The following is a 14,438-nucleotide window of genomic DNA, read 5'->3' as shown; positions in this document are numbered from 1 at the left end:
TATATTCATTAACCTATATATATACATGTCGCGTTATAAAAATATCAACAATTTGTCTAAATGAAATTTATTATTTTGTTGAAAGGAAGATGTTCTCTGAGAGAAGTAAATTGTTGTTTGCGTGTTTGTTGTTGAAACTAACGACGTATCGGAGACACGTAAGAGATAAAAAAAATTCTAAGTGCGACTCGTTGTAATTGTTGCTGTTCTAGGTACAAAATGCTTATGCCTGCATGTCCGTGAGGACTCGAAGGAATGGAGTTACCCTCGTTGTTTTGGGAATATCACGCGGATAACCGTACTATTTTTATCGTGTGTGGGTGAATCAGGTGTCTTAGTCGTCTTTGATACTATTTTCGATATCCTCGTATTCTCTAAGCCGTTTGCTGGGCGAGATTCGCGCTTGAAAGAAGAACGGAGGTTAGTTTCAGCAGATGTATTGGGGTATGTAATTTTCTACAAAGCCGAGTGGTAATCGGTTTGAAGAAAACCAATCAGCGTAATGAGACGTCGATCAACAAATTTACTAAAACGTTTTTATTCATCTCATATCGAGTTTGCGTATTAAGCGAGATCCGTTATATTTTAAATCGCGTCCCGTTTCATTTTATCTTATTCCATTGTAAAACATTCCATTTCCGCCGTTCGGAAACCAATGAGAACCGTTTTTAACTCAAATTTCCAGTTGAATTTCTGCAAAGAAAAACGGTCGCGGACTCTGGGCAGAGTTGGATCTTAAGCTTGCGCAAATATTCGATCGAATGTAACCGTGTCATCGAGATTGCATATGTTTCGTCTAACGCTGTAAATTTTTCTTACACGTTAGAAACAATCGTACGTGTTTTATGCGGCATTTAGAAATCGGGACAGTAACGATACGTTCTGTCAATAAATCGAACGAAACATCCAATCTGTGGCTGTTCGCGCGTATACATAATCGGTGTACTTAACTGGATCGGTGCAATTCGCGGGGGTTAGATACGGAAGCTGTTGCATGGGAACGGGATCTTTAGGAGGGTGACGGTGTCGGGTAAGCGGTGCGGACAGAATCTGTGTGTGTGTGTGAAAGAGAGAGAGAATGAGAGAGCGGGAGAGAGAGTGAGCGAGCTAGCGAAGAAGTAAAGGAAACAGAGAAGGAGAGCGTGGGAGGGGAGGCTCGTGCGCCGGCGAGCAAATCGTGTGTCAGACTCGTGGCAGAGGGGTCAGCGCGAGAGAAAGAACGACACGAACCGAACGTTTTCTGGAGCTTAGCGGGTACGTTTTCACGTTACAAAACGTACACCTTTTTTTTCTTCACTTTCAGTCGTCCCCATTTCTTTTTTCGCGTACTCGTTTCCCAACGGAATTTCATTTATCAATTTTGCCTCGTTTCCTCCCTCTCTCTCTCTCTCTCTCTCTCTCTCTCTTTCTCTCTCACTTTTTCTCGCGCGCGCCTCCCGTTTTTCTCGTTCTTTTCTTCTTTTTTTTCTTCTAATATCAGTGTAGATCACCCATTTCTTTGCGCGACGTTACACACCGAATCTCGCTGTTCTCGATCGTCGCGAAACAAGTGTCGAGGGGAGCTCGGACGAATTGTCTGTCAGCTTTGGTTAGAATCGAGATCGCCGTGCCGAAAACATAGCCAAGTGTTCGCCCGTTCATTTTTTACATGCGAGAACGTTCGTAGCTGTGTGACAAAGAAATCATTTACGTTTAAAGGAACGTGAGATATCCGCGGAAGGATGAACGACATGGAAGCTTACGGAGACGGATATATGGAACCGGCGGAGGAGTGGGAAAGGGAAGGTCTTTTGGACCCGGCATGGGAAAAACAGCAAAAAAAGGTGAGCCAAATAATAGATTTCATTCCTTGTTCAACGATATTTTCATATAGCTGCTTTTACCTCCGTGCGAGGACCCGATTCGATTATCACAGCGCGCATCGATACATCGATACATCGAACGAACGAACCGGTTGGATTTTATTGATGTACACTTTTCAGCAGCTACTTATAACAATCTCAATTTGTTGCAGCGAAGAGTTGTCAGCTGTCAATATTATAGCCTCGTTGTAAAGACGTTCGTTTCGAGCGTTAATAACTTTGTCGAATAATTTGTTCGTTAGATGTTTACAAGCGATATGGGTACGACGGCACGGTAAAAAGTGAATCTTGTCGCGTACATGGCTTGTCTCGGTGACAATGAGAATACAAATTGCACTCTGGCCTGCTCTCTTTCAGACGAATCCATCGGTAGACCGTTCTCGCGAATTGGAACAAGTTTACCCTTTCTAGAGCTGCTCTAATATTACCAGACGATTAAGCCAGTATTGTGTAACATAAAATTATTTTTTATTTACACGTAACTTGTTTGTGATCGCGTCTCCTACTTCCTCATCGATTGTTATCTAGTATTTGAAAACATTTTCTATTTAATCCAGAACTGAAAGTACCTATGATTGATACTTTTTTGGATACTACTTCGATGCGGACATCAATCCATGCTATTCGGAGAGATACATATGCGAGAAGAATTACCCGGACAAGATACAAGCGAGGTAGATTAATACGGTGTCAATTGACAAAATGGAACACCTTCAAGTACGCGTTGAAAACGTTTTCTTCATTTTTGGCAGGGGCTCAAGGCTCTCAAGTCCGACTCGATTACATGCGTCGCAGCCCTTTCAATTGTATTTTCAGACTTTATGACAAAAATAATCAAGCACTGAGTCATTTTAAAGTACCGTAATTCGTCGATACGCGATCGTCTAGCTTCGAGGAGCTAATTCCGCCAGGTTTTAATGGAATTTCTCGAACATCATTTTCATGGAAATTGATTTAGATCTAATCTCGCGGTTCGTTCGATTAGTTTGGGAATATTTTGTTCGTCTCTCATATTCCGTTTGTATCTCGATTAATTATATTCGATAACCGACTCGATGCACCGAATATCGGCATCGTTCTCACGAAATTATCGCTGACAATTTCTTTCTCCTCGTCCGCTGTTCTCTTTTCAATCAAAGTTGCGTTTCGATATCGGTTTATGTTTATTCCTGCCTTGGAACTGAATTTATCGACGATAAGTAGCTGGTATCTGTAATTTTTTCGATAAGTCAGCCCGCTCCTGAAGTACACAGGTATATCACAGCATTCTAATGGATGGTATTTATAGGATTCATGACATTCGAGTCGTTTGTTTGCTCGATATTAAAACTAGACCTGGATACTTTCATTCTTATTAGATCTTTCGAAACATTTTTAAGACACACGTGACACGCATTAGCCGCGACAGGTCGAGATACATATAAATATCTAATTCTAAGAATACTGTCTTCGACCGTGAAGCGGTGTCCATTTGGTTTTGTACCGCTATCGAGCGTTCCATCGATGTCCTTATCGATAAGTGACACCCTCTAAACTTTCCACGTTTCTTTCGTAGGTTAGATAGGTAGATAGAGGAGTAATGTACACGGGAAACGAAGCTGCTGACTAGTTCGTACCGGGACGGTTAACTGTACATTTTCTCATAAAATTTCAGCCGCTTGGTCGGCTTTCGAACTGCGTACGAAACATTCTCGGGAACGGCGATAGACGTACATATTTTCGATCGTTTCCAAAGAGGTCACGTCGCTCGACGGTTTGCTAAAACCTGCCATTGGCTGCATAGGCAACGGCGCGCTATATATTCGCCGGCTTTATGGACATCTTAAATGAAACAGGACTTTAATTGAAATTGTTGCCAGTTTTCCTCTGGCCTCTGGCCTTACGAGAGTTATTGGCTAGATTGTATTTTAAACAGAAACTTTGTCGTCGGCTAGGTACGTGCGTCCTATACGCGATAGGACGCACTTGCCAATTTCGTGGGTGTTAATTACATCACAGGTCCCCCCCGGTTGACGTTCACGTAACTGTCGTTTTCATCGTAATCGTATCGTGTACAATGGTACACAGAGAAAGTAGCGGTTCCGTTGCTGCGTACTACGCTTTATGCTCCTCTGAAATGTATGAGTCGCGATGGAGGAATCGTCGAAGGTTGCGGAGCGCGCTTATCTAACGTTACTGTTAACTGGTCACTACACAGTATCGCGGCTGCGATACCGAGGGACACGTTACGGTTCGTCAAGAGTATATGCGGTATCGATGCAGATGTTGCCGTATAAATAGACGATATACATGTACGTATGCGTAATGCACGCGGTCGCTAGACGTCGAGTATAGTCGAGGTCCATATCCTCTGATCGACTGTCGCTTCCAAACTGGCGCCAAGCTCCCCGCAGGGCACCATTTTACCGACTGTCCCGTCCAATTTTTCTCTTGGTGGTTATTTAAACATACCGTTGCGCCACGACATTGCTATGGAACAACGATACGCGATACGAGCGAGAAATATTTCGCAAAAGCGAGTCGCTGTAAAATGTCACGCCTGTTACGAATGGATCAGTTAGACGAGAGAGGGGGTGAAAAGTGTGCCGGGATCGGGCAGGATTCCGAACGATCGAGCGACCGATCGGTTCCTGCTTCCTCGACGCAGGGAGAGAAGATCGTTAACCTTTGAGAAGTTTAGGCTGCGAGCCAGATCTCAGATTGGAATCGGATGACCCACACATGCTGCGCGCAACTAAGTCGATTGTTATGCGATGATAAGTTCCGTATGCGCTTGCTCTCTCCCGCCGGCCGTCTCTCTGTTTATTGCGGTGCCCGCGCGATTACGGTTCGTTAAAATGCAACCGACACCCACGATTCACTATTTTCAGCCGGCTGTTCGCCGACGGCTCGCAAAGGTCGCGCGATAATTACGCGAAATATCCGCGGCGAGAACGTAACCGGTTGGAATGGTTTCTTGAATGAATTTTCAGCATTTCCGTCCGCTCCCTTGATACTGTCCGCAAATAGAATGACGACCATGATGTTTCGCCGTTACGTATGATCCTCCAGGCTTATTTTCGGCGCCTGGTCAAGCAGCGAAACGTAAACCGCGATGGCTGAATAATATCTTTTTCCATCGAATTCTTTCGCCTCGGCCTTGTTGTGTGTTCACCCTCCTGGATAGAGTCGTGGCTACCGCCTCGGAAGTAGAATCGTCGAGTTTCCACGGTTGATTCGCCCTCGGGCGTTCGACCACGCGACAGATTCCATAGGAGAGGTCGCAAGTAGGACGGTGCCGGTAAAAGTACCGGGAGTCGTGTGAAAGGCGCGAAGATGATTTATTAGGCATAACTGGTACTGTATGGGACCAACGGACAAGTATCGCCACCTGCCTAACTCGCCAGAAACACCTGCTCCTTATCCTTTATTATTCGCCCGCCCATCCTCTGTAAACGTCTTTTACAACGGCTTTGTTGCACGGCCGTCACGTGTGTACGCGTCGAGTAACGTGCCAATTTCGCTCCTAGGTCTCTCTCGCGAGCTCGTATTTTATCTTATATTTTGGCCTTAAGGCTGATGTGTTTCAAGGTGAAACGAAGCCGCGTAAACGTGGCTCGTTTTAATTACCGCGCGGGCCCGTTCGATCATTTTTCGTCGACCATGAAAATATTGGCCTCGTCTGGCCTCGCGCGCTATTAATTACCCGATGATAAGACAGGAAGAATGGCACCTGAACTACCCCGCTCTAATCGAAACGAATTTAAGAATAGACATTTAATAAGCTTGCACGGTTGTTTACGCGTGTACACGCGTGATATTTAGAATTTGGGTTACGCGAATTATGTGCATCGTATTTAGGGCGTTTCGTGTTTAACTGCATTTATTTTTAGTGCCGCAGAGCGGACAGATGTAAAAAATTTTCGCGCGTAGACAGAAGACGAGCTTATGATGTTACCGCCTTCCTATTTGTGCTCGGCTTAACTGGTCGATGCAACCGGCCGTTAATTAATTAACATGTCTGCGATCGTATCGCAGCCTAGTAAGAAAACGGGCGCGCAGTGCATCTTGTATGTAAACGAGAAGACGATCGTCGCGACCGTTCGTTTGGGGTGTATGTTACAATTAGAAATCGGTTGTTTATATCGTCTCATTAACGCATTGTCACGTGACGCATTCCTTTTCGTTTATAAAAGGACAGGGGGGTTGAGTCACGAATGTAAGTAAAGAAAGCCTCGTTACTCGATGCGTAATGCGATTGTTATTCTACGCAAGTATAACCATCTGTTTGCACAACTGGGGAATCTTTTTATTTCGCAGAGCTACCGTTTATATAACGGGGATTTGTTTGTTCGCTAATGTTCGCGGTTTTCTGTATTATGCAATTGAAATGAATAAAAGGAAATGAAAGAAGCGCGACGGAATGTTGGATGTTTATAAAAATGAAGCAACGGGGCTGCGTTAGAAAGGCGTTACGACACTATAAAATGCCCGTGAAATTCTCGCGGGGCATATTTCCGAGCACGGAATTTCGTTGCCACGAGAAATGCGATCACTCGTTCTCGTATAGATATAGATCTCGGCTGTTTTATCAGCAAATAATGTTCAACGATGTTGTAACTTTTGTGCCGTTCAACGGTTCTGAGTAAGATCCAATGAATCGTACGGTGCATCCTTCGAGTCAGAAGGTGGTTTTTAATTTTCCTCAAATTAGCCTTTTGCTTATCGATTCGAGTGGAATGTGCACAAAGCTCGGATTGATAGCGAACCCCGTCGATGATCGAGCGGGGATCGTTGGGGCAGCTTATGAAGAAACGATAAACCGGCGATAATAAGAAATAAAAAGTGTGGAAATTTCAGTTTAATGTTCTCGTCGAAAGTGAAACGGATCAGAATGTTTTCGAAATGCTTTAGGCGCTCAGCGCGGGAGGAGTCAATGTTTTACAAATAGATCTTAGAGCGCTCGTAGAAGTTAAGGTGGCTCATGTCCAATTTTGGCTGGTCGCGCTTCACGCTACCCGTATTAAATTTCAGGCAATATTTTTCTCTCTCCGTCCGTCTTCTTTCGAGAAAAGAAAAAAAAAGCTCGCGGACGCTGATGCTGCAATTTTTTTTTTCACGTTCGCACGCATTTTGCAACAACAGGCCCAGAGTTAAGCACAACGCTGACTTCTCGCAATTAGTAGAGAGATTCCGTTATCAATTTTACAATTGATTAGATTGTATTGTAATGTGAGGAGAATGCTATTAATCGTCGATGAATTGGCAATAAAATAGGCATTCGCTCCCTTTGAATTATTTAAAATTCTATTTAAAATTTTAGGTGTTTTAGTTTATATTTGAAACAAAATTCGAAGTCCCTTGTATAAGATGGATTATGGTCCACCACGCTTCGTATATATTAGGGAAGGTGACGAGCAATGTCCGTTTCGTAATCGTGTGCTTGTAAATTTCTGGAAAGTAATTTGATTGATAAAGAATTTCGCTCTGTCTCTTCTGGTATACCGAATTTTATACTTCGAGATATCAAAGGTTTGAAAATCTTTAGTCTGGGCAATAGGAAGCACAGTTTAAGAACCGGGACAGAAGATATATATAGCGGGAGGGATTGGGGTCGTTACTAAAATATACACTAAGCAGCAGTCAAGCTCAATTCTTCATGTTAAATTCTTCTTAGCCATAAAACATTGCACTATTTAATTGAGTGTCACTCGATCTACGTGTTTGTTGGACGAATAATGGGAGAAAAACTGGGAAACAAGTGAATATCTTTTCTATACTTAAAAATAATATTCGCCGTTGGCCACGATCACGATTCTAACCGTGTGCGTCCGTTATGCTTGCAGACATTCACAGCATGGTGTAACTCGCACCTTCGTAAAGCGGGAACGGCGATCGAGTCGATCGAGGAGGACTTTAGAAACGGGCTGAAACTGATGCTGCTGCTCGAGGTAATTTCTGGCGAGACTCTTCCGAAACCAGACAGGGGTAAAATGAGGTTTCACAAGATCGCGAATGTGAACAAAGCCCTTGACTACATCGCCAGTAAAGGCGTGAAATTAGTATCTATCGGTGCAGAGGGTGAGTACCCCTGTTTGTTCTAACGGTGGTTCCTCTTGAAAAAACTTGGAGCACGCCCCGTGGTTATCGTCGAACAATTTTTGTAGAAATCGTGGATGGCAACCTGAAGATGACACTGGGTATGATCTGGACCATTATTTTGCGATTCGCTATCCAAGACATCTCCGTGGAGGAAATGACCGCCAAAGAGGGGCTTCTGCTGTGGTGCCAACGGAAAACCGCGCCGTACAAAAATGTCAACGTACAGAACTTCCATCTGTCCTTCAAGGATGGCCTGGCGTTTTGTGCTCTCATCCATCGTCATCGTCCGGATCTAATCGATTACAATAAACTTAGCAAGGATAATCCCCTAGAGAATTTGAACACTGCCTTCGATGTTGCTGAGAAATATCTCGACATTCCTCGTATGTTAGATCCCGATGGTAAGTATACGTATCGGATTGGATCATTTGTGTATGATCATTCACGGTTACCGAAAGCGAATATCAAACGTTATACTCTTTCTACTATGTCGATTAACGCGAGAGAAATATCTTCTTAACATACTACTTTAGGCATTTTGTTGGGGTTCAAGATGGAATTGCGATCATACGAGCTTTTTCCATGCCATTTAAGCGTACAGATTCATAATATTATATTCCCTTAATATCATATAGATTTGATCAACACACCCAAGCCAGATGAGCGTGCAATCATGACGTACGTGTCCTGCTACTACCACGCGTTCCAAGGTGCTCAGCAGGTCAGCGTAAAGAAATGCGTGTTGTTCCCTTACTTTGGTTACAAAATGACCTGTGCTATCTTCCACTAATACAGTACGATCGTATGCTTGAACTTAACTAAAAGTGTTTAATCATGCTAATTTCATCGCATATAATAACTGTTATTTCATTGTTTTATTCTCAGACGCTGCGCATACGCGTAGAGAAACACGTTGGCTATAGAAAATACTTCCTTCATTCTCTATATACATATTTCCGTTATCCCCGTGTAACGTACGGCCAGTTCGTGATATTAACTAGAAATATTTATTGTACATTCTTATTATACCCGTCGAACCGTAAATATCAATTAATATGTTATTTATTAATAGCTGAAAAAAAGAACATATTTTCAGTGGACACTCTCTTAAGCTAACACTGCATGGTTTGAGTTTCTCTGAATGTGTTTTCTAGATATGCGAAATACACCAAAGCCTGATGAGAGGGCTGTGATGACCTACGTTTCCTCATACTACCACTGTTTTAGCGGTGCGCAAAAGGTGTGTTTTGTATTTGAAATTAACCAATAACACGTAAGAGTCATTTTACCCGTTTGAATTTTATTTCAACCTACGTTCAATCGATCATGTTGAGAAAAATATACGTTTTCCATCTGTGCTTGTAGCGAAGCGATATCGGTTCCTCTTCCGCGAAACAAATGTCTTTGCTTTTCATTGCAGGCAGAGACTGCCGCCAATAGAATTTGCAAGGTTCTGAAAGTGAATCAAGAGAATGAGAGGCTCATGGAAGAGTACGAGCGACTTGCATCCGATTTATTGGAATGGATAAGACGCACTATGCCTTGGCTGGCTAGTCGTCAAACCGACAATTCCCTTGCCGGGTGTCAGAAGAAACTAGAAGAGTACAGAACGTATCGCCGTAAGCATAAGCCACCGCGGGTCGAACAGAAAGCCAAACTCGAGACGAATTTCAATACTTTACAAACGAAATTGAGACTGAGCAATCGACCTGCGTACATGCCAACGGAAGGAAAGATGGTCTCCGATATTAATAAAGCTTGGAAAGGTGAAGCATTTTAACGCTTTTACTGGTTATTCTGACCGCGATCTCAATTATCTTCTGCGTAAAAAAAATGGAAAGAGTATCTGAATTGATCATAGGTTTGGAGCTGGCGGAGAAATCGTTTGAGGAATGGCTCTTGTCGGAAATGATGCGTCTTGAACGTTTAGAGCATTTGGCTCAAAAGTTCAAGCACAAAGCTGATGCTCACGAAGAATGGACCGCCGGGAAGGAGGAGATGCTCATGTCACAACATTTCCGACAATGCAAACTTAACGAACTAAAGGCTTTAAAGAAGAAACACGAAGCCTTCGAATCCGATCTTGCGGCTCATCAAGATCGCGTAGAACAGATAGCCGCTATCGCTCAAGAGCTCAAGTAATATTTCACATTACTCGAAAACTGATTACGTTTATTGTTTATAGAACGATTGTAACTAATATCTATAATACTGTCTTCCTTTTTTAGTACTTTAGAGTATCACGATAGCGCGTCCGTTAATGCTAGATGTCAACGAATCTGTGACCAATGGGATCGCTTGGGCACCCTTACCCAACGCAGGCGCCAAGCGCTGGATGAGGCTGAACGTATTCTTGAAAAGATCGACGTTCTGCACTTGGAATTCGCTAAACGGGCTGCTGTAGGTTTATTTTATCTTACGTATTATTAAACAACTTTTGGGGGAATCCAATTATCATTACGTTATTTTCAGCCGTTCAATAACTGGTTGGATGGAACCAGAGAAGATTTAGTAGATATGTTTATTGTTCATACGATGGAGGAGATTCAAGGATTAATGGATGCTCATGCTGCGTTTAAAGCAACTTTAGGAGAAGCCGATAAAGAATACAATGCTATTGTGGGATTAGTGCGCGAAGTTGAATCAATAGTTAAACAATTCCAAATTCCTGGAGGCCTGGAAAACCCGTACACCACTTTAACTGCGTTAGATCTCACGAAGAAATGGAGCGATGTCAGGCAACTTGTACCGCAACGCGATGGAACACTGCAAGCGGAACTTCGTAAACAGCAAAATAATGAATTACTTCGACGACAGTTCGCCGAGAAGGCCAATGCTGTTGGGCCATGGATAGAACGTCAATTGGACGCGATTACAGCAATTGGCCTCGGTCTGCAGGGTACTTTAGAGGATCAACTGCATCGTCTGAAAGAATACGAACAGGCGGTTTATCAATACAAAGCTCATCTTGAAGAATTGGAGAAGATTCACCAGGCTGTCCAGGAAGGCATGATATTCGAAAACCGATACACTCAGTACACGATGGAAACGTTACGGGTTGGTTGGGAGCAGCTGTTAACTTCGATAAATCGTAACATTAATGAAGTTGAAAACCAAATTCTTACCAGAGATTCTAAGGTAAATAATTAACGCGTACCCTTCATCTTTTATAAATTCGTATAACAACCACAGTCGTACATATTTTGTGTCTGTTCCAGGGTATTACGCAAGAACAGCTTAACGAATTCCGCAGTAGTTTCAATCATTTCGATAAGAATCGTACAGGTAGATTGGCTCCTGATGAATTCAAGTCCTGTCTTGTGTCTTTGGGCTATTCCATTGGGAAAGATAGGCAAGGCGACATCGACTTCCAGCGTATTCTGGCTATTGTTGATCCAAATAACTCTGGTTACGTGCACTTCGATGCGTTCCTAGACTTCATGACCCGCGAGTCTACGGATACTGACACGGCCGAACAAGTTATCGATAGCTTCCGTATACTTGCTGGAGACAAGGTTTCTATGCTTTTATTTAAATGACAATCTATTTAAAGGGCCAATTTCATTTGAAAGCTTCAATTAATCGCTGTTGTATTTGTGCCTTTTAGCCGTACATCTTGGCTGACGAATTGAGAAGAGAATTGCCGCCCGACCAGGCCGAATACTGTATTCTGCGAATGCCTCCTTACAAAGGACCTAATGCAGTTCCTGGGGCATTAGATTATCGTTCTTTCTCCACCGCTCTGTACGGTGAATCTGATTTGTAAACGTACATATCAAAAATTCAGAGAACTTTTGGACGATTCCCGTTCATGAAACGCAGATCAAATGATATCTGAAACGTTTGTCGCACGTTCTGGTACTCTAACGCACCTTTATAAATTAAGAATCTCAATAGAGATCCAGAAATCATTGTCTAACCTCAAGTAATACAGTATAATGTTTGGAGCATTTGAGGAAAAAGGGGCTCTAATATGTTTATACATGTCGCGAGTGTTAGCAATTTTTTATTCGTGATATTTTTTTAACGTAAAGGAACTTCAGAAAGAGAGAGGGAGAGAGAGAGAGAGAGAAAGAGAGGGAGAGTGTGAGAGCCATATCGGAAAAGCTTTGATACATCGGTTTTTGCTTAGGATGACTACCTCCATTTATGAAGCAAAATTGACGATACCAGCGCTCGATGAAGGTGTGTGGTCCGTACTTAAACAAATCTGTATAGTGACAATAAATATACAATTTAGGTACCTTAACGTTAAAAGAATAGCACACTCGCATACAACAGGTTCTCCTAGAACGTTTGCTTCTTGCCTATGTCTACGATGAGTCCTATAATTAGTAAGTTAATGTTTCAATTGTACATAAATATCCCCGAGAAGTCATACGAGTACCAATAATAGTGAAAATAATAAGCATTTCCTTTTCGCAAGTGTTCCAGAAAAGGATGGAAGGAACGAAACTGTGCCGAAAATGATTACTGTATTAATACGAAAAACGTCATCGAACAATTTGCTACGTATAATTGTTACGTGCATCGATATTGCAGCCTTATATGTTGTTAAAATGATAACTTGTATCATCTAAAATATTATTTAGTTTTTTTTTTCAAAAAAAGAAAAGTACGCTTCATTTGTCCAAACGAGATGATTATGTTAGTTTTACTTGGAAAACGTGATACGAGTATCGCACAGTTCCTAAAATATGTTCCTGCGGGTCAGTAGGTATTTTATTTGCTTTCTCTGTAAACTAAAGCTTTCGGGAGGAGACAGATATTTAACTAAAACGTAAAGCGCAAATCGATGCTCGTAAGATATGCAAAAAATTCATGAAACGTGTATAAATTAAGAATATTAACGATACAAATGGATTTTTGGTAATCCTTAACATACGTACGAATCGACTTTCTCGCTAAGGATCCAGAAAATATAACACACGAAATCGAACACAACGTTCATATTTTTTTATATGCGGCATAACGAATTTTTTAAACCGAGAAGCCGCCTTTATACTTCGCAAATCGTATATTAAATGATAAACGCGAAACGATGCTAAAGAAAGCAAATTATTTATTTATTTGAATTAAATGATTATTTATTATTGTTCTGATAATTACGGTAGTAAACAAAGCCACTTTTTCAAAGTATTTATTTTTATAAATATTTGAGAGAAGTGAATCACGAAAAGCCACTGTAATATAAAACCTATTAATATGTAAAATTCTCAAATAGCGAAACCGCCATTCTTTTGTGTCATGTATATTAGATCACGATTTACACTCAGCAGCCTAAAAATCATTCAATTGAATCATTGTCGTCCGAATTCATTGTTATTCTAAGGTCATGGAAGACGCTCGTGTGTGAAATGCAATTACTTATTTGAGAGCGGAAAAAGATATATAGTGTAACTTTTTCCTGCTTGGAATTTAGTGCTTCTTCAATATCTATCTTAACGCGTCTTGCGAGTTCACTTAATTTTCTCCTATCTTTAATTTCGCTTTAGAAAAGAAAAAAAAACAAAAAGATGTTGGGCTTTTTACAGAGATGAACAACGTAAAAGAAAAAGGAAAAAAAAAGAAAAGAAATGAAACTGGGAAAATCTACTGGTCTATTAAACAGTATACGTTCAGAGACATAAAAATTCATACCAACACACACATGGATACATACACACATACACAATATACACATATTACTCGCGTGCACAGATATACATCAGTATGGGTACTACGTACATGTGTTCACTGTATGTATAGCTGAATGAAAATCTTATCGGAAATCGAATTTTTCGAAGCATTCGGTCATCGTATCATGTTATATACACGTATACATTCTCATTAATAATCATCTATATGTATAATTACAATTGTTATAATTTTAAACCATTTAACGTAACTTTTACAATTTTAATTTGATCTAAACATCAGCCCGACAATCATCTCGTATTGCATATTACACTTGTCGACTCTACTCTTGTTTTATCAGTTTCATCTTCCTCAGCTAGTTCAATAACAAACGGAGCATTGTAAAATCAAACTACGAGGAGAAATAAACGAAATGGTCTTCGAGGGAAAAAGAAAAAAAAGAAAGGGTAGAAGGCCGTTGAAATTTTGTATTAAAAGGAAAGCGACAAGATTGGGTTGTTGTTTATAACGTATCCTAGTATGCGTCATATCAAATGGGCGATATAACAAAGGATATTTAAATAAAAATTTCTAACAGTGTGGTTAAAAATGAATGCTTTTATTCCAAATACAAAACGTATTATATATAAATCCGTTTGAATCTTTCAACCGAGTTTAGAAAAATCTGGTGAGTACACGTACCATACGTAGATGGGCCGAATCAACCGTGTTCCTCGACCTCGTTACACGTACTGACATTTAAGTTATTTAGCCGGCACGCTATGCGACAACGTAAGCTAACCCTATTTATATACACAGTAACTAGAATATTTATATACAAATATTTTAACGATAATGTCACCACACTTCGTTTCAATT

General features: G+C 41.2%; 2 protein-coding genes across 6 annotated transcripts; both read left to right on the top strand.

Moving 5' to 3' along the window:
- The first annotated feature begins 250 nt into the window (after positions 1 to 250).
- On the top strand, positions 251 to 14,169 carry Actn (alpha actinin). Of its 5 annotated transcripts, XM_076901546.1 has the most exons (12): positions 1,096 to 1,254; positions 1,699 to 1,823; positions 7,688 to 7,922; positions 8,009 to 8,344; positions 8,579 to 8,668; positions 9,098 to 9,183; positions 9,364 to 9,709; positions 9,805 to 10,081; positions 10,172 to 10,343; positions 10,416 to 11,081; positions 11,162 to 11,458; positions 11,551 to 14,169. In XM_076901546.1, exons 2-12 carry the CDS (start codon positions 1,722 to 1,724, stop codon positions 11,707 to 11,709), a joined length of 2,766 nt encoding a protein of 921 aa, XP_076757661.1. In that variant the 5' UTR covers positions 1,096 to 1,254; positions 1,699 to 1,721; the 3' UTR covers positions 11,710 to 14,169. The 5 variants fall into 5 exon arrangements, with proteins under 5 accessions (XP_076757659.1, XP_076757658.1, XP_076757661.1 ...); XM_076901544.1 differs by lacking the exons at positions 1,096 to 1,254; positions 9,098 to 9,183 and adding an exon at positions 251 to 420 and having other exon boundaries at positions 8,579 to 8,664; XM_076901543.1 differs by lacking the exons at positions 1,096 to 1,254; positions 9,098 to 9,183 and adding an exon at positions 251 to 444 and having other exon boundaries at positions 8,579 to 8,664.
- LOC143426660 (uncharacterized) lies at positions 2,162 to 2,825 on the top strand. Its single transcript, XM_076900252.1, has 3 exons — positions 2,162 to 2,258; positions 2,420 to 2,536; positions 2,615 to 2,825. The coding sequence occupies exons 1-3, from the start codon at positions 2,162 to 2,164 to the stop codon at positions 2,725 to 2,727; spliced, it is 327 nt and encodes a 108-aa protein (XP_076756367.1). The 3' UTR covers positions 2,728 to 2,825.
- Positions 14,170 to 14,438: the final 269 nt, after the last annotated feature.

This window comes from Xylocopa sonorina, chromosome 9, assembly GCF_050948175.1.
Source record: "Xylocopa sonorina isolate GNS202 chromosome 9, iyXylSono1_principal, whole genome shotgun sequence".
NCBI classification, from domain to species: Eukaryota; Metazoa; Arthropoda; class Insecta; order Hymenoptera; family Apidae; genus Xylocopa; species Xylocopa sonorina.
This window is presented reverse-complemented; position numbering and strand designations above follow the sequence as displayed.